The sequence below is a fragment of the Urtica dioica genome, chromosome 4, assembly GCF_054948205.1.
Source record: "Urtica dioica subsp. dioica isolate 48M chromosome 4, U.dioica_male_clone48M_v1_H2, whole genome shotgun sequence".
NCBI classification, from domain to species: Eukaryota; Viridiplantae; Streptophyta; class Magnoliopsida; order Rosales; family Urticaceae; genus Urtica; species Urtica dioica.
In genome coordinates, this window is record NC_142759.1 from 43108682 (window position 1) to 43135984 (window position 27303).

Below are 27303 nucleotides of genomic sequence, written 5' to 3' on the forward strand. Positions count from 1 at the left end.
TAGATCAATGATGAGTCACTCATCACTCCCTCCTTCCTTTTGGGGATATGCCCTCAAAACAGCCGCTTATATTCTGAACCAAGTTTCGTCCAAAACAGTTTCTGGTACTCCTTATGAACGATGGACTGGCCGTAAAGTAAATCTGGGCCACATCCGAATTTGGGGTTGCCCTGCACACGTGCTAAGGCAAAAGACTAGCAAGTTGGCTAGTAGGTCAGAATTGTGCTTGTTTGTGGGATATCCAAAGGAAACCAAGGGTTTAATCTTCTATAGCCCCGAGGATGATAAGACTTTCGTTAGCACGGATGCTCGTTTCCTCGAGGAGGACTTTATGAAGAATGCAATACCTAGAAGAAAAATTGTGCTTGAAGAAAAGTTGGGTGAGGAAGCTTCTTACCCCAACTGAAACACAACCTAACTCATCAGAATCTCGTCAAGTAGTACTTCGACGTAGTGGGAGGGCTACTCAAAAGCCTGACAGGTACATGTCCTATGGAGACTCTCTCGTAGCTATCTCTGACATGGATGATCCTGTTTCCCATAGCCAAGCGATGGCTTGTTCTGAATCAAACCTTTGGCTTGACGCCATGAAAGTTGAAATGCACTCGATGTATGTCAACAAAGTCTGGAAACTTGTAGACCTTCCTGAAGGGATTAAACCCGTAGGGTGTAAGTGGATATACAAGAAGAAAATGGGTCCTGATGGGAACGTCGAGATGTTCAAAGCACGACTTGTGGCGAAGGGTTATTCCCAACAAGAAGGGATTGACTATGAAGAAACCTTCTCGCCAGTCGCGATGCTTAAATCCATCCGCATACTCCTATCCATAGCTGCAGCTCTCGACTATGAGATTTGGCAAATGGATGTCAAAATAGCTTTCCTGAATGGCAATCTTAACGAGTGCATTTACATGGCTCAACCAGACGATTTCGTGGAAGAAGGTCAAGAGACTAAGGTTTGTGAGTTGCTTAAATCCATTTATGGACTAAAGCAAACATCTAGGTCATGGAATATTAGATTTGATGAAACTGTAAAAAGCTTCGGCTTTGAACAGTCAATAGATGAGCCTAGTGTTTACAAGTTAATACACGAAGGCAAAGTTGTGTTTCTGGTACTATATGTCGATGATATATTACTCATTGGTAATGACGTGGGTAAGTTATCTGAGGTTAAGGTTTGGCTGGCAAAGCATTTCGATATGAAGGATCTAAGAGAAGCCGCGTACATTCTGGGGATCCAAATCTTTCGAGATAGGAAAAACCGGACACTGTCGCTCTCTCAAGCATCTTATATTGATAAGGTAATGGATCGCTTCTCGATGCAAGACTCCAAGAACGGCCAAACACCCTTTAGGCATGGAGTTTCACTCTCTAAGGACCAGTCTCCCAAGACTGCACAAGATATTGAAGACATGAGGAAAATTCCTTATGCCTCTGCCGTAGGAAGCCTCATGTATGCTATGCTTTGCACTAGACCTGACATCTGTTTCGCCGTTGGCGCAGTTAGTCGTTTCTAATCCAACCCTGGACCCGAGCACTGGATTGCTGTTAAGCATGTTCTTAAGAATCTTCGAAGACTAGGAACACTACTACAAATACAGTTTTTCGGTGCGGATGACTTTTGGGTGCGACTTTTCGCACCTAAAAGTCGCACCAAAAATTACTTTCGGGTGCGACTTTTCGCACCTAAATGTCACTGAAGTAACCAAAAAATTTCTCTGATTTTTTTTAAATTTGGGTGCGAAAAGTCTCACCCAAAAGCTTATCATACCTTTGGGAGCGACAAAGTCGCACCCAAAAGTCCAAAACATTTGGAAAATTTAGCGGGATTCTGTTCCCTCTTATTTCGCTTCTAAAATTTCGTTCTATGTCTTTACTTACTCTTCCAAATTCTATCTCATTAGAAAAAGAAGAGAAAGGAAAGAGAAGAAGAGAAAAGAAAAGAAGAAGAAGAGGCTGAGCGGCCGAGAGAGAGAAAGAGAGATTGAGGGGGAGCGAGAAAGCGAGACTGAGAAGGAGAGCCACCGAGGGAGAGGACGCGCAGCCGACAGCAGCCACCGAGACCGAGCATCACCTCGCGCGCGCGGCCGAGAAGGAGCGAGCGCCGCCGCGAGCACGCCGAGGACGCCGGGAAAAGAGGGAGACGGAGCCCAGGAGACTGGATTTCGGGAAGCAAGGTAAAGAAAATCTTCTTCCCCACTTCCTAATTCGGATTCTAGGGTTCGTTTTAGGAATTTGGGGGTTTTTTGTTCCCCACTTCTTAATTCGGATTAATATCATCATGCTTTGATTCTTTTTGTTTATAGTAGTTCATTGAAATAAAGTTGTATTTAGATGTTTGTTTTTCATATTTCTATATGATTCTTGTGCTTGTTGATGCTTATTCAGTAAGAATTTTGGAATTTGGTTTGGTTTATTATAGGGATAAATCAGTCTCTGGCCATTCCGTGACAGTTCGAGAAACGATAGCTGTGAGTTCTGCTGAGATTAATGGTGCCACAACTTATGAAGTTTCAGGTACAGGTTTATCTATCTATGTGTGCGTATGAGAACTTTGGACCAAAATTTCATTGCTTTGTCTCGGTTTAACTGAGGGGAATTTCCTATTGTGAAACTGTGCCACCAACTGGAAATTGAAGTAGAGGACACAAATTTATTGAGAGTTTGTTGGTATTTTGTTTGGCTGTGAAATGGGGTAATGTTGTTTGAGCTTTGGGTTAAAGATATTTAAAGTTTAATCAATATACTTTATTTCCTGTTAGGGTTTTTGTAATTAATAATGATAGGTTTCTCGGCGATTCTTACTTTGCAGGAACTCCGGCAGATTGTGTTTCACTAGCATTGTCCGGAGCACTGTTCTCTTGGACAAAGCCTTTGCTGGTTAGCATTTGTATGAAGTCATATTCAAAATGGTGAATGTGTTTAGGTGCCCATAATTTTCTCAAGAACGTTTTGGAATATGGTTTCAGGTAATTAGTGGAATAAACAGGGGATCAAGCTGTGGCCATCACATGTACGTCGTCATTTACTTACCTGTAAATGATTCCTTTTGCTTTTCTTTCTCTTCACCAATGTTTTTTTTTTGTCTTTATTATAATTTGTCTTACAAGTTACAAACTTTGTTGAGAAGTTGATTATTATGCTATTAATTTGCCAGGTATTACTCTGGTGTTGTTGCTGGGGCTAGAGAAGCAATGATCTGTGGTGTACCATCTTTGTCTATTTCTCTGAATTGGTGAGTTTGTTAAAATAGTTTTTGTTCACATATTACGATTGATGTCTTAAAACAAAATATAGAGTAACTAAGTAATATTTTGTTGATCCCTTAGGAAGAAGGATGAAAGCCAGGAAAGTGATTTTAAAGATGCAGTTGCCGTGTGCTTGCCATTGATTAATGCAGCTATTAGAGATATTGAAAAGGGGGTTTTTCCCAAAACTTGTTCTCTAAATGTGGAAATTCCAACTTCTCCATCGACAAATAAGGTATGTATGTAAGCTGTTCTTTTGCTTTTGCTGCTAACGCCTTATAACTAACTATTTAATGATTTAGCGTTCTCGTCATCACAAGAACTTGTTCTGCATACATATATGAACATGGTTATTAACTAGTAAACAATTTTTTCGGTTTTGTGTTTCATGTTTTTGGAGTAGTAGATGTCGCATTAATTTTTATGCATTAAATCACAACTCAAAAATAATTAAAAAATCTGCTTATCAACTTAACGAAGAGCGCTTTCATTCCGTTAATAATTTCAACTTATTTGGTGTTCAACTCAAAAGTACATATGTTTTATATTGCAGACTGATACAACCACTTTGAGCACGCCGAGGTTGAGTGAGCACCGCCGCGAGCATGCCGAGGTTGTTTACTTTTCATTGAATCTGGGTTTTGAATATTGGGCTTGTCCGTGTGAATTCTTGGCCGTGTGAATTGTTTGGCTGTGAATATAAAACCAATAATATGAGAATTGTTAGTTTTGAACAGCCTCTGTAAATTGACGTGGGAAGTTCGATACCTATTTAATTTGGATTTGTTGATATTTTTCCTGGAAAGTAGACGTTATGGGCTTTCTAAAATGACCAAGAACGTGTAAATCCGTTGAGATTTGAGTGAGTTATGAATTTTTGAAAACAGGGTTTTAAAGCTGGGAATTTTAAGCGTGTGTTTGAATTTTTGGCCGAAAATTGGAAAAAAATTAGGGTTGAGGAATTATGATTTGGGGCTTTTAATTTTTTAGATTAGTTTGATGATTCTGGAGTGTTTTGTGGCTCGGTTGGTGTTTGTGTGCATGTATTTAATTTCTTTTTATTTTTATAAATAAATTAAGAATCGAAGTCACTTTTAAATCAGGTGACAACTAAAGCATGGATAATAATTACGTTTTTCAAAGATTTAAAGTCACATTATAATAGAGCGACGTCTAAAGTACTATTTTTTTTTTTCCCAAAATTGACTATCGGGTGCGACAAAGTAGCACTCAATGCTCTTTTACCCGCCTTTTCCACGGATTTTGGTGACATTTTAGGTGCGACTTTAGGTACGGAAAGTCGCACCCGAAAGTCAAGACTTTTGGGTGCGACTTTTTGCACCTAAGACTTTTAGGTGCGAACTTTCGGGTGCGGAAATGTCGCACCTAAAGATATCTTTGGGTGCGAAAATTGACTTTTGGGTGTGAAAAAAGTCGCACCCAAAGGTCTGTTTTGTACTAGTGGAACTTGATGCTTATATACTCAGGTACTGACCTGACTATGACAGGATATACCGACTCCGATTTTCAAGCGGATAAGGATTCCAGGAAATCCACTTCGGGATTTGTGTTCATCCTTAATGGTGGAGCTGTTGTGTGGAGGAGTATTAACCAATTTTGCATTGCTGACTCCACAATGGAAGCAGAATATGTGGCTGCTTGTGAAGCATCCAAAGAGGCTGTATGGCTTAGAAAATTCCTTAAGTATTTGGAAGTTGTTCCTAACGTCGACGAGCCCATGACCCTTTATTGTGATAATAGTGGGGCTGTCGCTAACTCAAAGGAACCTCGAAGCCATAAGCGCTCTAAACATATTGAGAGGAAATACCATTTGATTCGAGAGATCGTGCAGCGCAGAGACGTGGAAGTGAAGAAGATCTCAACGGTGGACAACCTAGCAGATCCATTCACAAAGGCCCTAGCGAACAAGGTCTTCGACCAACATCGAGATGGATTAGGCATGATGGACTACACACATATTCTTTAAGTCAAGTGGGAGTTTGTTGTCAATGGTGCCCACAAGAAGAGTTGTAATCTTTATATTGTACCTTTGATGTAATAAAGTCTCATGAAGACTCTTGCTTGTAATTTCTTATTCATTAATAAAAAGTTGAAACGTTCATTCATTCTTCCGTGTCTGTTTGAAGCTTTCTGATAAAACATTAGTCTTTAGTCCATAAACAAACTAAACAACTTACGAAGAGACAAATGTAGATTTGCATGAACAAACTCTTCGTAGTCTGCTTAAAACGATATATTCGCAATCTAAGGCTCAAAGGACTATTGACCTCAGTACGATTGTTAGGAGAATCTATGATGTCTGGTTTTGGGGCATTGAGAGTTGGAGACTCTATAGTTCTTCTAGGTACTGAATTGACCAGTGCACTTCTAGAGACAAGATAAGAACAAACCATTTAACCTCTTATGTCTCGAAGTCACTACGTATGAATTATATCGTGCTTACCTTAATCCTGAAATGAGACATGCCATTTCACACCTTACGTATTCTCATTTGAGAAAGTCAAAGTTCGGACTCACTATGTGATTCCGAACAAGGCCTATTGGTGAATTACTAAGTTGTGAGAATGTCATGAGTAACTTTGTGAAGTTCTCATAGATATGGAATTCATGTACAAGATTGCTGAAATGCAATGTATATCACCTCATGCTTTGTTCCTTGGAATATGAATAAATGAACTGGCCAGTGTCCAAATTGAGTCTTGACTCTTTTGGATGAAACAATGTGATTTGTTAGCTCCTCGTCAATACATTGTTTCTAACTTATTCACAAGCGACAAAGGAGTTGAGGAAATAACAGCTAGAAGGGTAAAATGGTAATTTTGTAAATCCCGACTAGCTGATGATATTCATGAAGGGTAAACACTGATAATATTCTGTGGATCCACTCATTACAATTAGGTTGAATTCTTGAGTAGAAAATAAATTCATTTGAACCGAGAGATTTTCAGTGTCAACTCTTTAGTGGAGTCAGTTGACATTAAGCTAAACTTGGAAAAGGTTTGTGAACTTTTGAGTCCAAGTATTTAGCTCAAGCTTTGTTCATTTGGATCTATGAGGTCACTGTCACGAATCACATCGAGTAGGAATAGTTAAACTGGAAGCTAAGTCAAAACAAGAACGAAAATTGTCAAAAGGGTATTTTTGTCTTTTGAGACATAAGATGAAATGAATGTCAATAAATTTTTTGACATGGTCATTTGATGACATACATCCACTCGGCCAAGTTGGTTTAATTGGGCCTTGTGGATTAATTTCATTTCATAAGAATTTTATTGAAAATTCTTAATGGGCCTTTTGCATGTTGTCATGAACAAATGAAGAAGCTTCTAGAAGCTCCTTCTAGAGTTGAAATGGGCGCCCAAATACCCAAGAGAAAGAGAGAATATTTTGTGCATAAATGTATCAAGATACTTGCCAAAAGAAAAAGAGGAAACAAATTTCCCATGCATGCCAAGGGAAATTCGGCCAAGGCTAGAGAAAGGAATAAAATAGGAAACAAATCAAGGCTTCTAGAATGCCTTGTTGGCCGAGTATCTCATAGAGGAAAAGAGGAAATTGGGTCATGAATATGTGATATTCTATAGAAGAGGAAACTACCTTATTGAAGGTGAGACCTCTCCTATAAATAGGAGCCTCATTCTTCTCATTTCATTCATTCCACATAAGTTAGAGATTGAGAGCCTCTCTCTCTAGACCTTGTGGCCGACTCCCCTCTCTCTCTCTCTCTAGTCAATTTCATTTTATTGTTTTGGCACCTAGGTCCTCATTTGACCTAGTGTTTAGCTCTGCGACTTCAAGACTCGTTCTTAATCGTAGTGTTTAAAAGTGCCCACACACTAATTCCTTTTATTTCGAGTGATTTAGTGATAGAAACTTTCGTGGTTGCTCGAGTTGCCGAGGAAAGAAAGAGAGACGTGCTGCGAGGGAGACGAACGTTTTCAACCTTCCGAAGGCTCATCAATGTTCAAGCTTTTAAAGAGGTTAGTAAATTTATTATGCTCATATTAGTTTTATTTACATGTGCTTGCACTTTGTCTAGGTTAGTAAAAACTGTTTTTACTTGAAAAATAAACTTTTTAAAATTCCGCCGCTTAACGAAGCGTTAAACTTTTTCTTAAACCCTAGATAAATTCCAACAGCTCGCACGAGCGACTTCCTCAAATCCATAGTCGGAATGGTCCCAAGGGACATGGCGGAGCTCATGGTGAGAGCCTGCACTTACATGGGGATCGAGGACTACCTCGATGGCCGGGATGGTCGAGAGGCTGGTGGACGAGGCAGTCCTCGTCGTGACGACCAAGGCGAAGATCACCCCGACCCTCGAAAGAGGAGGAACAGAGGAGGCCAGACCCCTAACGGTCGCTCCCTTCCTGGGCCGAGGCCTTCGCATGTCGACATCTTTCGGAAGTTCTCGGCATTAACCCCTCTCAACACCTCACAAGAGCGGATCTTGGCTTTGCACCGCGACAAGCTAGGAAGCCGCGCTCCTCTGACAAAGGATCCCGTGAAGCAGGATCGGAGCAAGTTCTGCAACTACCACCAAGATCACGGGCATTTGACATCCGAATGCTACCAACAAAAGCGTCAGATTGAGGCCCTCATCCAGGATGGGAAGTTGAAAGAGTACGTCCTCCGGACAATCGGGACTACCGCAGGAGGCGGAGAGCACCCGTGGCATGAGAAGAAGGGTCAAGCAACAGTCACTATCACCGACCGCACGACGGATGACAATCCGGAAGGCTCGCGAATGCACATCGTGGGCTCGATCATGGGAGGCCCCGTGCTCGGAGACTCCAGCACGCAAAGGATGAAGTACGTGAGGGACATCACTCAAGGGAAGATCGCTCACCAAATCAACCGCACCTACGAGGCTCCGCCCCCGTCCCCCTTCGAGAATATGTTCTTCACCAACCAGGAAGCGGTGCGTGTCCTGCACCCACACAACGATGCGATTTTCGTCTCGGCACCGATCGTTAATAACCTCGTCCAGAGAATTCTGATAGACAACGGTAGCTCGGCTGACATTATCTTCAAATCAGCTTTGGACAAGATGAAGGTCGCCGGGCTAACGCCGATCTCGATCTCAACCCCACTCTTCGGCTTCTCCAGGGAGAGGGTGATGACGAAAGGTACCATCGACCTTCCGGTGACTTTCGGGACACTCGGGGGAATCGAGGTCACTCACATCATGTCATTCCTGGTGGTGGATCAGCCGTCTGCCTAAAACATAATCGTGGGTCGCCCCACTCTGAACAGGTTTAAGGCCATAACCTCCACTTATCACCTGATGATGAAATTCCCGATCGCAAAGGGAATCGTTGTAATGATGGGAGACCAATCGATGGCTAGGATGTGCTACATACGAGGGGTGGACGGAAAAGGGAAAGGGAGAGATGATTAGCACCATCCACCGACCGAAGGACAAGAATGGTGAAGTTAGGACGGTGGCGTCGAGCTCGAGAATTTAGGTGGGCTCGCGATCACGCTCAAGTCAACAAAAAATAAAGCTCGCCGCCAATTTTCTTCCACATTTACGTTATTTTCAATCTTTTTCAAGACAATTTTATTCGAGGCCGATAGGCCGTCGGATGTAATTTCATTTACCTTTACGAAATACAAGAGTTTGAATTACGTTCCACCTTTCGTGTTTCATTTCACAGTTGTCAAAATTTTTAGGCTCCTCCACGACTACCCAAGAAACTCGGGGGGCTAACAAGGATACATCATCCACAAATATCATCCACAACCCGTCCATGCGACGCTCTCGCACGACTCATAAAAAGGATTCTATTAGACTCGCGAGTCACTCACGTGCCAACATGCGTTACATCCGCGCACCAGATGTGAGTCCCAAGGCAACAGTCAAAACCCAAAACGCGACATGTGTACCGATAGGTACCACGCTCGCTGGGAACTATGCCTACTCCAAGCCAATCCTGACATACAACACGCACGCCAACAGGTAGCGTACATACCGGGAAAGAGGCCCGCTCGCCGCCCAGGTCGTGCGCTAATAGGCAGCGAGTCACATATGGGTTTCAGAGGCTTGCGACCGCCGGACGAAACTGGTCTAGCTAGCATCTAGGGAAAACCTGGTCACGTAATGTGGCACCGAGGCCCCTCGAGGCCCAAGTCGTGCAAATCGATTACACCGTCGTCGGTAAATTGAGAATATAAGACACGCATCAACAAAATCGTGCAAATCGAATGTTGTCGCACGAAAATGAACAACGATGGAATACCTCGGACGATTCAATCCAAGGCCGGACCAAGTGATCGCACCTGGGCCAAAAGTGTGAACTCGAAAGTCTCGAGCTAGGCTTTCTCCGATCAACCCGCCTCTCGGAAGAGGGAAGGGGTGAGGAGGAGGAGTGACCGTGCCTTTGTGGTATAGGCTGCCTACGTACCCGTGTGTGGGATCAGGTCAGAACGTAGATCAGGGCATGTGTGGCGCAGCGTAAGGCATGGAGCCTTGATGGCGAGGCGTGCTCGACGAAGGAGACCGTGCGCGGAGGAGTCCTCGGCGACGTCTCAGAACTTCGGAGATCGCGTACGCGTCTAGCGTGTTAGATACGTTACGGGACTCTAGTTGAGAACCCTAGGAGCGTGCCTGGGCACTGGAGGGCGTTCGATCAGAGGGAGCGACGTCCGGGAGTCCCCGAGAGTGCTTCAGACCTCTGAGAATGAAAGAGATTTGTGGGAGTGCTTCAGGCCAAAGTTGGCATCAAAAGAAGCAGAGGAGAGCGAGAATTCGAGCGTATCGATAGGAGAATATTGGATGGCTTCCCCCTCAGTGGGAGGGGGTTTTTATAGCTGTTTGAGGGCCTTAAGAGGGTCATTTGGCGTCCATGTGGGACTAGGGGCGCGCACCTCATCAAGTGGAGGCGCACAATGGATGTGTGGCGCACCACGCGCGGCGCGCAACCCTACCCGGGCGTGGCGCGCGGCGCAGCAAGCGCGGCACGTGCTGGGCTGTGTCTTCGTGGGCTTTTTGCGGCCGTCGTTCTACCGGGCCCGTCAAGCCATCTTGGGTTTCACATCCCGCGTTTGCGACACGAATTTACCTATTTGACGGGTGGGATCCGACTCGAGGCTCGTCTCGAGGAGACCGACTCCGGTCTCGACTCGAGGAGCGAGGCTCGGTTTGAGGAGAATAACTCAAGGCTCGACTCGAGGAGCGAGGCTCGACTCAAGGAGACTGACTCAAGGCTCGACCCGAGGGGTAAGGCTCGACTCGAGGTGACTGACTCCAGGCTCGACTCAAGGAGCGAGGCTCGACTCATGGGGCCAATTCAAGTCTCGACTCAAGGAGCGAGGCTCGACTCAAGGAGCTGAGAGTTTGGCGCGCGGGCTTGCCGGTCGATTCGTGACGGAGGGCTTGCCGCTTTCCAGGACCTTCGGACTGACCATCGGCCCTTCGAGCGGTGCATTTTTCGGATGTTTCGGGTTTTCCGAAAACGACTGACAACATCGATTACGCTAGATATAGTAAATCGAGAAAATAAGACGCGTAATAAACCCGAAAAGGTTAAAAGAGGACAGCCAATGTCAAAAAAGAATCCAACAGGAAACGAATGGTAGCCGATATCCAGAACATCAAGAAAAGCAAGCGCAAAACAGTTCGTCGATTAGGTAGCTCCGACGCAAGGGATGACCACTGGGGGAACGTCATCGAATGAAGGAAACATACCGACAAAGAAATTGAAGGCGAACCCGCAAGACGCGTTCTCCTTCGTCATCGAATCACGAACTCGAACCGTAACCGTCTGCGGAGCCTCCGCTAACCGATCTCCCTTCGAGTTCTCCTTCGCCTGCACGGCGTTGTTCTTTTCGGCGACGACCTACATCTCCACCGATAGCAAGTCGCGCCCCCTCTCCGCCTGGGCGCAAGAAACCTCGCTCGACAACAGTCAAGAGTGAGTGATTTGCAGCTCCTCGGTCGACCCGCGAGTGTCACTTTCTCCCAAGATGCTCGCTCAACCACCCGCTGTGCAATCCCAGCCTCCAACTCTGCGCTCGAGTGAGTCGCCGCCTCACGAGCCCGCTTTAACTGCAACAGCGTGCTTAACCGCGGCGTCTCCATGTTAGTCTGCACATTGCGTATCCAACGCAGCAAGTCATTGAAAATCTAATCGGTCCACTCCCGATGTGCGAGCATCTGCAATGATAGGCGACATGAGTACGACTAGGATAAATGCGATAGTCTCAAACAATGAATCACCAACCTCAAAAACAAAAACAGAAGCATAGAGAAATCTCGATGGGCCAATGGTTAGGCCGGAGGTCCCAAAGAGAAACAACCCGAATCCCAGAGTCGACTTACTAGTCCTCGTGTCGACTTTGCACATAACTCCTCAATTTGAGTTCACTCCTCGAGTCGAGTCCCGATCCACGAGTCGACTGACTAGTCCGCGTGTCGACTTTGCGCATAACTCCTCGAGTCGAGTTCGCTCCTCGAGTCGAGTCTCGATCCATGAGTCGACTGACTACTCGTCGTGTCGACTTTGCACATAACTCCTCGAGTTGAGTTCGCTCCTCGAGTCGAGTCCCGATCCGCGAGTTGACTAACTAGTCCTTGTCTCAACTTTGCGCATGACTCCTCGAGTTGAGTTCGCTCCTTGAGTTGAGTCCCGATCTACGAGTCGACTGACAAGTCCTCATGTCGACTTTGCGCATAACTCCTCGAGTTGAGCCCCGATCCACGAGTCGGCTGACTAGTCCTTGTGTCGACTTTGCGCATGACTCCTCGAGTTGAGCTCGCTCCTCGAGTCGAGTCCCGATCCGTGAGTCGACTGACTAGTCCTCGTGTCGACTTTGCGCATGACTCCTTGAGTTGAGCTCGCTCCTCGAGTCGAGTCCCGATCTGCGAGTCGACTGACTAGTCCTCGTGTCAACTTTGCGCATGACTCCTCGAGTTGAGTTCGCTCCTCGAGTCGAGTCCCGATCCACGAGTCGGCTGACTAGTCCTCGTGTCGACTTTGTGTATGACTCCTTGAGTTGAGCTCGCTCCTCGAGTCGAGTCCCGATCCGTAAGTCGACTGACTAGTCCTCGTGTCGACTATGCGCGTAATTCCTTGAGTTGAGTTTGCTCCTCGAGTCCAGTCCCTCCCCCGCGAGTTGACTGACTAGTCCTCGTGTCAACTTCGCGCATGACTCTTCGAGTTGAGTTCGCCCCTCGAGTCGAGTCCCGATCCACGAGTCGGCTGACTAGTCCTCGTGTCGACTTTGCGCATGACTCCTCGAGTTAAGCTTGTTGTCAGTGGTGCCCACAAGAAGACTTGTAGTCTTTACTTTTGTACATTTGATGTAATATAGTCTCACGAAGACTCTTGCTTGTAATTGCATATTTATTAATAAAAGTTGAAACGTTCATTCATTCTTCCTTGTCTGAAGCTTTATGATAAAACCTTAGTCTTTAGTCCATAAACAAACCTAACAACATATGAAGAGACAAATGTAGATTTGCATGAACAAACTCTTCATTGTTTGCTAAAAAACAATATATTCGCAATCTAAGGATCAAAGGACTATTGATCTCATTACGATTGTTAGAAGAATCTATGATGTCTAGTTATGAGATATTGAGAGTTAGAGACTCTATATTTCTTCTAGGTATCTTCCGAATGTACTGAATTGACCAGTGCCCTTCTAGAGACAAGATAAGAACAAACCATTTAACCTCTTATGTCTCGAGGTCACTACGTATGAATTGCATCATGCTTACCTCAATCCTGAAATGAGACATGCAATTTCATAGCTTACGTATTTCATTTGAGAAAGTCAGAGTTCAGATTCACTATGTGATTCTTAATTGGACCTATTGGTGAAGTACTAAGTTATGAAGATGTCATGATTAAGTTTGTGAAGTTCTCATAGATATGGAATTCATGTACAAGATTGCTGAAATGCAATGTATATCACCTCATGCTTTGTTCCTTGGAATGTGAAGAAATGAACTGGCCAGTGTCCAAATTGAGTCATTACTCTTTTGGATGAATCAATGTGACTTGTTAGCTCCTCGTCAATACATTGTTTCTAACTTATTCATAAGCGACAAAGGAGTTGAGGAGATAATAGCTAGAAGTGTAAAATGGTAATTTTGTAAATCCCGACTAGCTGATGATATTCATGAAGGGTAAACATAGATAATATTCAGTGGATCCACTCATCACAATTTAGTTGAATTCTTGAGTAGAAAATAAATTCGTTTGAACCGAGAGATTCTCCGGGTCAACTCTTTAGTGGAGTAAGTTGACATTAAGCTAAACTTGGAAAATGTTTGTGAACTTTTGAGTCCAAGTATTTTAGCTTAAGCTTTGTTCATTTGGATCCATGAGGTCACTGTCACAAATCATATCGAGTAGGAATAGTTAAACTAGAAGCTAAGTCAAAACAAGAACGAGACAAGTTTTACGAAAATGATCAAAAGGGTAATTTTGTCTTTTTGGACATAGGATGAAATGAATGTCAATAAGTTTTTTGACATTGTCATATGATGACATATAATCACTCGGCCATAACAAGTTTATTGGGCCTTGTGGATTAATTTCATTTCATAGAATTTTACTTGAAAATTCTTAATGGGCTTTTCTTATGTTGTGATGAACTAGTGAAGAAAAATCTGGAAACTCCTTCTAGACATGTTGCACGCCTAAACCCAAGAGAAAGAGAGTTTATTTTGTACATTAATGTATGAAGATACTTGCCAAAAGAAAAAGAGGAAACAAATTTCCTCTATGAGGAAAATGGGATTTCGGCCAAAGCAAGAGGGGAAGCAAAAGAGGAAACAAATCCAAAGCTTCTAGAAGCCTTATTTGGCGGTGTGAATGAGGATGGAAGGAGAGCAAATTTTGCTCATGAATATGTGATTTTCTATAGAAGAGGAAACTACCTTATTGAAGGCAAAACCTCTCCTATAAATAGAGCCCTGATTCCTCTCATTTTATTTATCCGAAAGTTTAAGAGATTTAGAGCCTCTCTCTCTAGAACCTTGGCCGCCCCTTCTCTCTCTCTCTCTCTCTCTCTCTCTCTTAGTTTTCTTTAGTTTTTGTTTTGGCACCTAGGTCCACATTTGACCTAGTGTTTTAGCTCTTTGACTCTTAGACTTGTTCTTAAGTCGTGGTGTTTAAAAGTGCCCACACACTAATTCATTTCTTTCTCAAGTGATTATTGTGATAGAAACTTTCGTGGTTGCTCGAGTTCCCGAGGAAAGAAGAGAGACGTGCTGCGAGGGGAGACGAACATTTCAACATTCATAAGGCTTCTCAACGTTCAAGCTTCTCAAAGGTTAGTACACATATAATGCTCATTTATAGTTTTAATTTATATGTACTTGCACTTTGTCTAGGTTAGTAAAATCGTTTTACTTGTTTGAAAGAAAATTTTTAAATTCCGCCGCTTGCTCGAAGTGTTAAATCTTTTCTTAACCCTAGGTAAATTCCAACAAATGGTATCAGAGCTATGGTCAAAGATATGCATGTACATGTAATTAAAATTATGAGCTTGAAAATCGTTTTCCAAAGTTTACTAATTTTGTGACAAGTTAGAATTGTTTTCTTAGATTTTTTTTAATTTATTGCTCATGCCTTTAAATTAAAAATCATGTTGATTATCTATGAGTTTGAGATGTTATTAAAACACATTAGAATCAGTTCTAAAAGTTTTTAATTTTTTATAATGAAAAATGTGTTTTTAAAGTTTGAGAAATTTCGGTAAATTTTTGTGACTAGTTATCTTGTCTTACTAGTTTCTTTTATTTACTTGATTCGTTTTATGCTTGTTGTTCTTTTTTTTTATACCATCTTATTACCATGTTAATAAAACACAAATAAAAGTTGTAACAACTTCCTAAAACGTTCCGTTACACTCGATTCTTTTTTTGCACTAAAAGTCCAAACTTTAATTATTTCCAGTTTTCTTCGAGCTCGAGAAAACCCGCAGTAAAGGTGGCATAACTCTCAGCTCAGAATTCTAAACTTAATGATTCTTGAATAAGATTATAAACATAATGTAAAAGATTAAAATGTTTTTATTTTTGAAAGTTTAATTGAAATTGAATTTTTACAAAACTAGTTTGAATTTTGAAAAACTGTTTTCGTTTTCAAACTTGAAAATATTTTGCATCCAAATCAAATAAATTTTCAAAATGTTTTCAAAACTATATTTATATCACATATGTTAAAAATCTATATCATCTTGAAAATTTGAGTGGGAGGTCTCTGTTGGAATTGATCTAGGGTTTAAGAAAAAGATTAAACGCTTCGGGAAGCGGCGGAATTTTAAAAAATTTCTTTACAAGTAAAAACAGTTTTTACTAACCTAGACAAAGAGCAAGCACATGTAATTAAAAACTAATATGAGCTAGAAGTTTACTAACCTTTCTTGAAGCTTGAACTTTGAAGAAGCTTTTGGAAAGTTTGCAACGCTCGTCTCCCCTCGCAGCACGTCTCTCTTTCTTTCCTCGGCACCTCGAGCAACCACGAAAGTTTCTATCACTAAATCACTCGAAATAAAGGAATTAGTGAGTGGGCACTTTTAAACACTACGACTTAAGAACGAGTCTTGAAGTCGCAGAGCTAAACACTAGGTCGAGTGAGGACCTAGGTGCCAAAACAAGAAAAATCGAAAATAAACTAGAGAGAGAGAGAGAGGAGTTTCGGCCAAAGTTCTAGGGAGAGAGTCTCTCAAATCTCTTAAACTTAGATGAATGAAATGTGAGGAAATGAGGCTCCTATTTATAGGAGAGGTCTCACCTTCAATAAGGTAGTTTCCTCTTCTATAGAATATCACATATTCATGAGCCAATTTCCTCTTTTCCCTATTGAGACACTCGGCCAACAAGGGCTTCTAGAAGCCTTGATTTGTTTCCAATTTTGTTCATGGCTTGCCTTTTCTCTCAACATGGCCGAAGTTCCTTATGCATCCTTATGCAAATTTGTTTCCTCTTTTTCTTTTGGCAAGTATCTAAATACATTTATGCACAAAATAAACTCTCCTATTTCTCTATAGGGTAGGCGCCCAACATGTCTCTAGAAGGAGCTTCTAGAAGCTTCTTCATTTATTCATGAGAACATGTAAAAGGCCCATTAAGAATTTTCAATAAAACTCTTATGAAATGAAATTAATTCACGAGGCCCAATGATCAAGTCATGGCCGAGTGACATTAAGTCATCAAATGAACTTGTCAAAAAATTTATTGACATTCATTTCATCATTTGTCTCAAAAGACAAAAATACCCTTTTGACTATTTTCGTTCTCGTTTTGACTTAGCTTCCAGTTTAACTATTCCTATCGATGTGATTCGTGACAGTGACCTCATGGACCCAAATGAACAAAGCTTGAGCTAAACACTTGGACTCAAAAGTTCACAAACCTTTTCCAAGTTTAGCTTAATGCCAACTGACTCCACTAAAGAGCTGACACTGAAAATCTCTCGGTTCAAATGAATTTATTTTCTACTCAAGAATTCGACCTAATTATGATGAGCGGATACACTGAATATTATCTATGTTTACCCTTCATGAATGTCATCAGCTAGTCGGGATTTACTAAATTACCATTTTACCCTTCTAGCTGTTATTTCCTCAACTCCTTTGTCGCTTGTGAATAAGTTAGAAACAATGTATTGACGAGGAGCTAACAAGTCACATTGTTTCATCCAAAAGAGTCAGGACTCAATTTGGACACTGGCCAGTTCATTTATTCACACTCCAAGGAACAAAGCATGAGGTGACATACATTGCATTTCAGCAATCTTGTACATGAATTCCATATCTATGAGAACTTCACAAAGTTACTCATGACATACTCACAACTTAGTACTTCACCAATAGGCCCTGTTCGGAATCACATAGTGAGTCCGAACTCTGACTTTCTCAAATGAGAATACTAAGCTGTGAAATGGCATGTCTCATTTCAGGATTAAGGTAAGCATGATGCAATTCATACATAGTGACTTCAAGACATAAGAGGTTAAATGGTTTGTTCTTATCTTGTCTCTAGAAGTGCACTGGTCAATTCAGTACCTTCGAAAGATACCTAGAAGAACTATAGAGTCTCCAACTCTCAATGCCTCATAACCAGACATCATAGATTCTTCTAACAATCGTACTGAGGTCATTAGTCCTTTGACCCTAAGATTGCGAATATATCGTTTTAAGCAAACTACGAAGAGTTTGTTCATGCAAATCTACATTTGTCTCTTCGTAAGTTGTTTAGTTTGTTTATGGACTAAAAGACTAAGGTTTTATCATAAAGCTTCAAACAAAGAAAGAATGAATGAACGTTTCAACTTTATTATTAATGAATAAGCAATTACAAGCAAGAGTCTTCGTAAGACTATATGACATCAAATGTACATAAATAGACAATACTACTCTTCTTGTGGGCACCATTGACAACAGTCTCCTCGTAGACGAGCCGAAAAATAAAGATGTGTAATCTCAAACTTTCAAGTGTTCGAGTGAGTTGAAGTTCACACTTCCCTCATGCACTTTCCCGAAATAGAAAATAGGAAAAGATCCGAGTATGTCCCTTGCGCCTTTATGCACTCACACTGCTCTTAACATGAAAATCTAGGATTCTTTTCTAGTTTTCCGCTCTATCGCTCTATAACTAGGAAAACCATTTCCGAACTTATAAGAGTCGATGTACCAACTCCAAAAACTAAGTGGGAGGGTTATATCTGTTGTTTGTAACCCACGATCCCCAACACTAATGAAAGAAGCAATTAAAACGTGAGACTAAGAGCCACTCTTGTGGTCCTTTCTTCAATGGGAGTACTCTATGACGTTTTTTATTCGATCATTGCTCAATGAGCTACGTCCGAGAGTGAGACGATGAAGACAAGGCCTCCTCTTGGGGGATTATTTTTTCAAAGTTGACCTTTTGGACTAAGTTTTTGGTTGCACACTTAGGCTCAATCCCTAGTAATCCTCCCTTGAGGCTCTGCGAAAGGATATGAGTGATCAAACCAATTTAAAAGGTGGCTAGTCAAAATTGGTGTATTGACATCTTGGCTAATCATTAATGATGTGTCATTTACTTATAAATGGAGATTTTTTGCTGGAGTAAATTATCATTTGGTTTATAACACCTTTGAATTTTATCAAATGTTAAAAACTTAAATCCTAAACCAGTGACTAATCATAAACTTGTTTCAACTCTTATAGGCAATATGTCTCTCAACCCTCTCTCAACCATTCTTTCCTCGAATAAACTCGAAGGCAAAAATAACATCTACTGGAAACGTAACCTCAACATAGTCCTTATTGTCGACAAGCAGAAATGGGTTCTCACCACCCCCTGTCCTCAAACAAATGATGAGTCGACACAAGAGGAAAAAGACGCCCTGGCGGCCTAGCTCCGATCCGATGAGATTGCGAGGTGCCATATTTTAGCATCAATGAACAATGTGTTGCAACAACAACATCATGACATCGAGACTGCCGCCGATATGCTCTATAATCTCCATGAGATGTTTGGAGGGCAAGGACGTCAAGCTAGGCAACAAGCGGTCCGACAGTTTATGAACTGTCACATGAAGGCTGGAACTCCCGTTAGAGATCATATGATGCTGATCATTAGCTATCTAAATGAAATGGAGATCCTTGGATCTGGAAATGATGGGGAGACTAAAATAGACATGATCTTGCAAACTCTCTCCGAGTCTTTTGATACCTTCAATCTGAACAACTCCATGAATAAGCTAGAGTACACTGTTACCGAGCTTATGAAGGAGCTTCACACCACGGAGGGACTCACTAAGAAAAAGAGGACTCAAGGAGAGATACTTGCTACTGCCTCCACCTCTAGATCTAAGAAGAGACATCACAAGGCCGAGAAGAAGAACCAACCTAAGGTTCAAAAGAAGAAGAAGACGCCAAAGGCTCCGAAGGTGGACTAGTCTAACGACAAGTGCCACCACTGCAATGAGCCTCGTCACTGGCGTAGGAACTGTCCTGCCTACCTCAAAACCAAGGAAAAATGTATTGTACTTGTTACTGAAGCTTGCTTAGTAGCTGATAATGTATCATCGTGGATTATTGACTCCCCTGCTACTAACCATATTTGCTGCTCCTTGACTGGTTTTAGGAAAAGCAAAAGCTTAGAGGATGGCGGCTTCTGTTTCAAGTGGGGTGATGGGAGCGTGGTGTCTGCGAAGGCTGTGGGATCCGTGATGCTATCTTTTGAAGAACGTACTTTAAATTTGATTAATGTTTATTATGTTCCTTCCTTTGGGAAAAATCTAATATCTGTTGCTCAACTTTTCGAGCAAGATTATTATTTAATGTTTATAAAGAATGGAATTCGTATTACTTTTTCAAATTCTTTTGTCACTGATGCATGTATGAAATATGGTCTTTTTTACATTTATCCCACTCAACCTTCCCTTTTAGACATAGAAATAGATAATGATCTAGTTAGGGAGCCAAAGAGGATCAAACTATCTGATTCCTCCGATCTAATAAAATCAACATATCTCTGGCACTTAAGACTTGGTCATATCAGTCTAGACATGATTAAGGGACTTGTGAGGGATGGTCCACTCTAAGCCTCTGCAATAGGTTCACTACCTACTTGTGGATCTTGCATAGAAGGAAAACTGACCAAGCGACCTTTCTCCGATAACGGTCGAAGAGCCACTGCGTTGCTGGAACTAGTACATTCTGATGTATGTGGTCGGCTCAGTCAACATGGACATGAAGGATACGAATACTTCGTTACCTTCACTGATGATTACTCAAGATACGGTTTTGTCTATTTGCTCAAACAGAAATCCGAGACCTTTAACGTATTTAAGGTCTTTAGGGCTTTAGTGGAAAAGCAAACTGGCAAAGTGATCAAAAACCTTCGATCTGATCGAGGAGGTGAGTGTATGTCTGGAGAGTTCTATGACTTTCTTCAAGAAGAAGGTATCGCTTCTCAGCTTACTGCACCTGGCACACCTCAACAAAACGGAGTGTCAGAGAGAAGAAATTGAACTGTTATGGAGATGGTTAGATCAATAATAAGTTACTCATTACTCCCTCTTTCCTTTTAGGGATATGCCCTCGAAACAGCCGCTTACATTCTGAACCAAGTTCCGTCTAAAACGGTTCCTGGTACTCCTTATGAACGATGGACTGTCCGTAAAGTAAATCTTGGCCGCATCAAAATTTGGGGTTGCCCTGCACACGTGCTGAGGCAAAAGACTAGCAAGTTGGCTGGTAGGTCAAAATTGTGCCTGTTTGTTGGATATCCAAAGGAAACCAAAGGTTTCACTTTCTATATTCCCGAGGACGACAAGACTTTCGTTAGCACGAATGCTCGTTTCCTTGAGAAGGACTTTATGATGGATGCACAACCTAGAAGAAAAATTGTGCTTGACGAAAAGTTGGGTGAGGAAACTTCTACCTCATCTGTAAGAACTGTTCTTACCCCAACTGAAACACAACCTAACTCATCAGAATCTCGTCAAGTAGTGTTACCGGTCGTTTTCGGGAAACCGGAAACATGAAAACATTTTCAAGCCGGCCGGACCACCCAATGGGTCCCGGCCAATGGGCCCGCGCGCCTTAGCGCGCCTACGGCCCGGCAACCCCGTGCGCGTGCCAGCTCACCCACGCCCCAGCCCGCGCGCGCACTTGCGCCCCGGCCCGATGGGCCTGCGCGTATGTCAGCACGCCTGCGCTCCGGCCCGCGCGCGCACCTGCGCCCCGGCCCGATGGGCCTACCCGCGCCCTAGCGCTTACGCGCTCCCGGCCTGCGCGCGCTTCCGCGCCCTAGCGCTCACGCGCCCCGACCTGCGCGCGCTCCCGTGCCCCCGGCTGCCCCGGCCTGCGCGCGCTCCCGCGCCCCCAGCCGCCGCGGCCAAAGTGCTCCTGCGCCCCTGGCCTGCGCGAGCTCCTGCGCCCCCTGCCGCCCCGGCCTACGCGCACTCCCGCACCCCCGGCAGCCCTGGCCGACGCGTGCTCCCACGCCCCCGGGAGTCCCGGCCCACGTGCGCTACGCTTCCCTCGGCCGAGCGCCCTACCGTCTCGGCCGAGAACTCCTGCAGCCTGGCCGAGTGCCCTGCTGCCTCGGCCGAGCGCCTCTGCTGCCTTGGGCGGGCGCTCCTGCTGACCCGGCCAAGCCCCCCCTGCTGCATCGGCCGGGCGCTCCCGCTGCCTCGGCTAGGCGCTCCTGCTGCCTCGGCCGAGCACCTCTGCTGCCTCGGCTGGGTGTCCCTGCTGCCCCGGCCGAGCGCTCCTGCTGCCTCGGTCGGGCGCTCCTGCTGCCTCGGCCGAGCGCCTCTGCTACCTCGGCCGAGCGTCCCTGCTGCCCCGGCCGAGTGCTCCTGCTGCCTCGGCCGGGTGTTCCTGCTACCCCGGCCGAGCGCTCATGCTGCTTCGACCGGGTGCCCCTGCTGCCATGGCCGAGAGCTCCCGCTGCCTCCGCCGGGCACGCTTGCTGCCTCGGCCGGGCACCCCGCGCCCGTCCAAGCGTCTCGCCCTGCGTGCCCCGCACCTGTCCAGATGGCACGCCCTGCGTGCCCAGCGCCCACCCGGGCGTTGTGTCCCGCGCGCCCGGCTCCTGGCCATCTGGTGGGCTTTGAGGGGGCCGGCCCAAGGCCTCCTCCCACACTATAAATACCCCCCCCCCCCCCCCCTTGGGGGAGGAAAATTCATTCCAAAACCATCCAACACAAGTCTTCTCCTCTAGAGAATACTTCCCTTCTCCACATCATACTCTCTTACTCGAGAACCCTCTCCTCTCCCGCGCTCCTCCTCCCTCGGCTCAGAAATTCAAGGACCCCCCTCCACGAGAGGGAGCGCGCTCCTCTTCTGCGACCCGAGTTTCTGTAATGTACACACTGTTCTCCCGCTTCTTGGCCCCTGAGCTAGAACTCCGAGCTATGAGGCAAGCGACCCCTCTAAAGTCTTCACTAGAAGCTACGAGCCGGGTCCTACTCTAAAGCCCTGGATTCTCAAGCCTCCGAGCCCAAGATAGCCTCCAACATTCAAACTGAACTACGTTCTGACATGATCCCGATTAAAGGGTACGTAGGCAGCCAACCTTTGGCATGGTCACACCCTCCAAAACACTCCTCAGGGTCTGGAGGGTGCAACTCGGTCTACGAGTTCACATTTTTGGCCCGGGTACGATCACTTGGTCCGGCCTTGGATCGAACCGCCCGAAGTATTTCATCGTTGTTCATTTTTGTGCGACAACATTTTGGCGCTGCGAAATCCCTTCCACAGCTCGACCCCTTCTTCCTCAACTTAAAAAGACATGAGTGGTCAACCACCCGTTCGTTCTGAGGGCGTGAATAACCCCGAAAACGCAACTGGAGTGAAGAAATACTTCCTGCACTCCCGAGCGCAAGGCGACAAGGAGTCTCTCAATGACAAGAGGCAGACTCCCTCGCCCCCTCCACCTCAGGACAGTCGGGATGACCGCATCCTTGAGATGGAGGAGAAAATCCGCCAACTAAAGATAGCCAATGCAAGGTACCACCGCCAACTGGCGGGCAAGGCGCCTAGGCAAGGCACTCCCCACAGGGAATCCGAGGACCTCATGGATGAGGGACATGACTATGACCCCGACTATGAAGGCTTGGAAATTTCAGCGGACGTCGAGACTTCTCTCACTAGGGACCGGGAACTCCCTGTTGAGATCGAAGCCAGTCCGTCGAACCCGCCACCTAAAACAAAGGCAATACCAATCTCCTCTCAAGAAGAGACCTCTCGACGTTCAGCCCATGACCGACTCGGTCAAAGAGGTAATGTAAGGGAAGGTCCAACGACTCGGCGAGTGAGGCGTGTGACTCGAAGCTCACGCCCCCATACCATCGGGCCAGATCTTAGAGATCGGCTTACCGCCCAACGGAACGACCGTGCCGAGGACCTCCGAGAGAGGCTAAGTGCTCGCAAAGGTCACAACCCAGCGGCCCCAATCAATGGGGACCCTCGCACGGCTCAAGGGTCGAATGAAAGGTGCCAGGTGACTCCTCCTGAACAAGGAGTGACCCCCAGCACTGGCCTCGATGTTGTCACCATGATTCACAACCTTCGTAACGAAGTACGTGATCTATGTGAGGGCGGCTTGGCCGGTGATACATACGGGGTCGTAGAAGAACATTCCTCGCCCTTCACTGCCCAAATCCTAGCTGAGGTGTGCACGGGAAACTTCAAACTCCCGAATCTCCCTCCCTACAATGGGAAAACTGATCCCACGTATCACATCCAACAGTACGAAACTTGGATGACGATGCATGGCGTCTTACCTGGGGCTTTGTGCCAGGCTTTTAGTCTTACCCTCACCAGACCCGGTTTTGAGTGGTTTAAGAATTTAAGCCCAGGAAGCGTCCAATCGTTCAAAGACCTGAAGGACATGTTCCTAGCATGATTTGCTACATCGATGGTCTAAAAGAAGACCAAGATGTACTTATGGTTAATCAGACAAGAGAATAACGAGTCCTTGAGATAGTATCTCACCCAATTCACCGCGGAATCAAACAAGGTTTACCGCTTTGACGACAGTGACGCAATTACAGCCATCATTGAGGGCTTGCGCACCGGGGACTTCCTAAAGTCCGTCGTCGGCAGAGTCCCTTCTACGATGGCCGAGTTAATGAACCGAGCCAAAACCTTCATGGGGTTAGAAGATTACCTCGACGGCCGCAGGAGCAACAACCAAAGCTCCCACCGTCGGGATGAGTCCGGAAATGAGCCAGACAACCCCCGCAAAAGAATGAATAAGGGAGGACAAGCTTCCAATAGCCGACCCCCTATGTCTCAAAAGCCGCGTCTTGCGAGCAATTTCAGAGACTACTCAAATTACACCCCTTTGAATGCCCCGATAGAGCAAATCTACGCTGTGGCGCGTGACAAGTTCACCTCCCCAACTCCAATGAAAGGTGACCCCGCATCTCGTGATCGGTCCCGTTATTGCGAGTTCCATCGGGATTACGGTCATACGACCGCTCAATGCTTCCATCTTAAGAGGCAAATTGAGACATTAATCCAAAAAGGTGAACTCAAAGAGTTTGTCCTTCTCATGATAGGTGATGCGACCCCCGCCAACAACAGGCCACGGCCTGAGAAAGGTGGAGGGTCCAACGCTAACACCGATCGCACCACGGTCGCGGCTACGGCTGATGCGCAACTCCACGTCTTCACCACCATACTAGGTGGGCTGCAAGACGGGGGATTCAGCCCGGCAAAGAAAAAAGCTTCTCAGGGCTACCTCTCAAGAAAGCCTTGCCGGGCAGGTTAACCTCACCTATGAGGAACCTCCGTCCGTACCGCACGAGATGATACAATTCACCAATGAAGAGGCCAAGCGAGTTGTGCACCCGCATAATGACGCTATAGTCCTTAAGGCCCAAGTGGCCAACAATAACCTGGTAAAAAGAGTTCTTATTGATAATGGCAGCGCAGCCGATATAATCTTTAAGACCACCCTAGAGCGCATGAAGCTCGGGGGGCTCCACCTTGTCCCGATCCAGACGCCTCTGCTTGGGTTCACGGGAGATAAGGTCATGACTGAAGGAATCATCGATTTACCAGTCACCTTCAGAACCGCCGGAGGTATCAAAGTCGTTCACATGGTCCCCTTTCTTGTGGTCGACCAGGAGTCGTCCTACAATGTTATCATTGGGCGACCCACGTTGAACAGACTAAGGGCCATCACATCCACATATCACCTACTGTTGAAATTCCCCACCGAGGAGGGAATCGGCGTCATGGCTGGCGATCAAACCCAAGCGAGGATATGCTACGTCCAAGGCGTGGATGGCAAGCCTGCTGAAAAAAGGGTTAACACGATCTACCAACTAGAAGACGACTACCCGTGTGATCAAAAAGACGCACGGCAACTCAGGGAACTAGACCCCCGTAACGAAATCGAGAGGTTGAAAGTTGACACCCCCGATGACCTCACTTCGATCGTCCTCGACGAAGCTAAACCTGACCAGGTGGTGAAGATTAGTGCACAACTCCCTCTCGCCATCAAAACTCAACTCGCGTCCTTCCTTCGGGAGTTTAAGGATCTCTTTGCGTAGACACATGCAGACATGCCTGGTATAGACCCCGATGTGATTGTGCACCGATTGAATGACGATAAAACTATCGCTGAGAAGGTACAAGCTAGACGCGCGCTCAACCCTGAACGATACCTAGCGATAAATGAAGAAGTCGAAAAGCTTCTCTCCACTGGCTTCATCCGAGAAGCCAAGTACCCCAAGTGGGTGGCCAACGTGGTCATGGTTAAAAAGCCTAATGGAAAGTGGCGCATTTGTATAGATTACAAAGATCTTAACAAAGCCTGCCCAAAAGATTGCTTTCCACTCCCACGCATCGAACAACTGGTCGACGCCACGGCAGGACATGAACTGCTAAGTTTCATGGATGCCTATTCGGGCTATAACCAGATACGAATGCACGAGCCCGATCAAATCAAGACGACCTTCGTCACTGATCGTGGCCTCTACTGCTACAAGGTCATGCCTTTTTGCCTTAAAAACGCAGGAGTTACTTACCAACGATTGGTTAACCGGATCTTCGCCGACCTAATCGGTAAGACTATGGAAGAATACGTGGACGACATGCTCATTAAAAGCCTACTGGCTACCAATCACGTAGACAGCCTAAGGGAGATGTTCTTAATCCTCCGCCGGTACAAAATGAAGCTCAACCCCAACAAATGTGTGTTCAGGGTCGAATCCGGGAAGTTCCTAGGCTATATCGTTAGCCGGCGAGGAATCGAAGCGAACCCCGAGAAAATCAAGGCGCTCCTTGACATGAAATCTCCGCGACGTGTCAAGGAAGTCCAAAGTCTGACCGGTCGGGTTGCCGCCCTCTCGCGTTTTGTGGCCAAAGGAACTGACAAGTGTCAACCGTTCTTCAAAGCAATAAAGAAGACAGATGGCTTTATATGGACGGACGAGTGCGAGAAGGCCTTTCAAGAAATGAAGGCCTACTTCGGGACACCTCCGTTCCTTTCTAAGCCAAAGGAAGGCGAGACGCTCTACGTCTACCTCGCCGTCTCTGAACGAGACGTGAGCGCTGTGCTGATCCGGGAATAGGATAAGGTTCAGTGGCCTATCTTCTACGTGAGCAAAGCCTTACTCGACGCCGAAACGCGTTACACAGAGATAGAAAAACTCTCTCTCGCTCTCCTCGTAGCCGCCAAAAAGCTACGCCCCTACTTCCAAGCTCACCCAATTGTTGTTCGAACATGACACCCCATCGGTAAGGCTCTTCAAAAGGGAACATCGACTTGCATGGCGATCTGGTCCCAAGAATTGAGCGAGTACGGGATCGAGTTTTACCCGAGACCGACAATAAAGGCTCAAGCCCTGGCCGATTTCGTGGCAGAATTCTCCTATACTCCCGACATGGGAAGAGCAGAAGACGACTCAACCGACAACTTGTCGGCTCGAAAGAGAAAGGTCGACCCTACGGGTCCCATCTGGGAATTACACGTAGACGGAGCATCTAATGCCTAAGGAGCCGGTGCTGGCGTAATTTTAACAAATCCCGACCACGAAAAGTTACGCTACGCCCTCCACTACGAATTCCAAGCCTCCAACAATGAGGCCGAGTACGATGCCCTCATCGTAGGGCTAGAGCTCATTCAAAAGCTCAACGTATAGAATTTGCGAATACACTGTGACTCGCAATTGATCGTAAATCAGGTTAAGGGCGACTACATTGCCAAAGAACCTAACATGATCGCCTACCTGGAAAAAACAAATGCCAAGTTAGATGCTTTCTCTTGGTTTGAGATCATCCAGATCCCACAAGAAGCGAACTCCGAGGCTGACGCTCTGGCTCGCCTCGGATCCGGTATCACCGAAAACGGGTTAGGAACTATCCCAATCGAGTCTCTCTCGTGACCATCCGTCTCACGTGACGAGGTTGGAATGATTGAGAGCACCGCTCATCAAACTTGGATGACCCCGCTTACGGACTTCTTGCGAAGAGGGGCACTTCCCAAAGACCGCAAAGAAGCCGAAAGGCTAAAAGCCCTCGCATCTAAATATGTATTGAGAGGCGAAGCCCTATACAA

General features: G+C 45.4%; 1 protein-coding gene across 1 annotated transcript; it reads left to right on the top strand.

The window, feature by feature from the left end:
* Positions 1-7458: 7458 nt before the first annotated feature.
* Positions 7459-8493, top strand: LOC149401565 (uncharacterized). The gene is made up of 2 exons (XM_089610783.1): positions 7459-7525; positions 7925-8493. The coding sequence occupies exons 1-2, from the start codon at positions 7459-7461 to the stop codon at positions 8491-8493; spliced, it is 636 nt and encodes a 211-aa protein (XP_089466909.1).
* Positions 8494-27303: the final 18810 nt, after the last annotated feature.

What these genes read in the sequence shown, in the direction of transcription:
- LOC149401565 (XM_089610783.1), top strand. Translation starts at nt 7,459, where the DNA reads ATGGCGGAGCTCATGGTGAGAGCCTGCACTTACATGGGGATCGAGGAC. An exon ending in CTACCTCGATGGCCGGGATG is followed by an intron (nt 7,526 to 7,924) that starts GTCGAGAGGCTG and finishes GGACTACCGCAG; the next exon opens with GAGGCGGAGAGCACCCGTGG.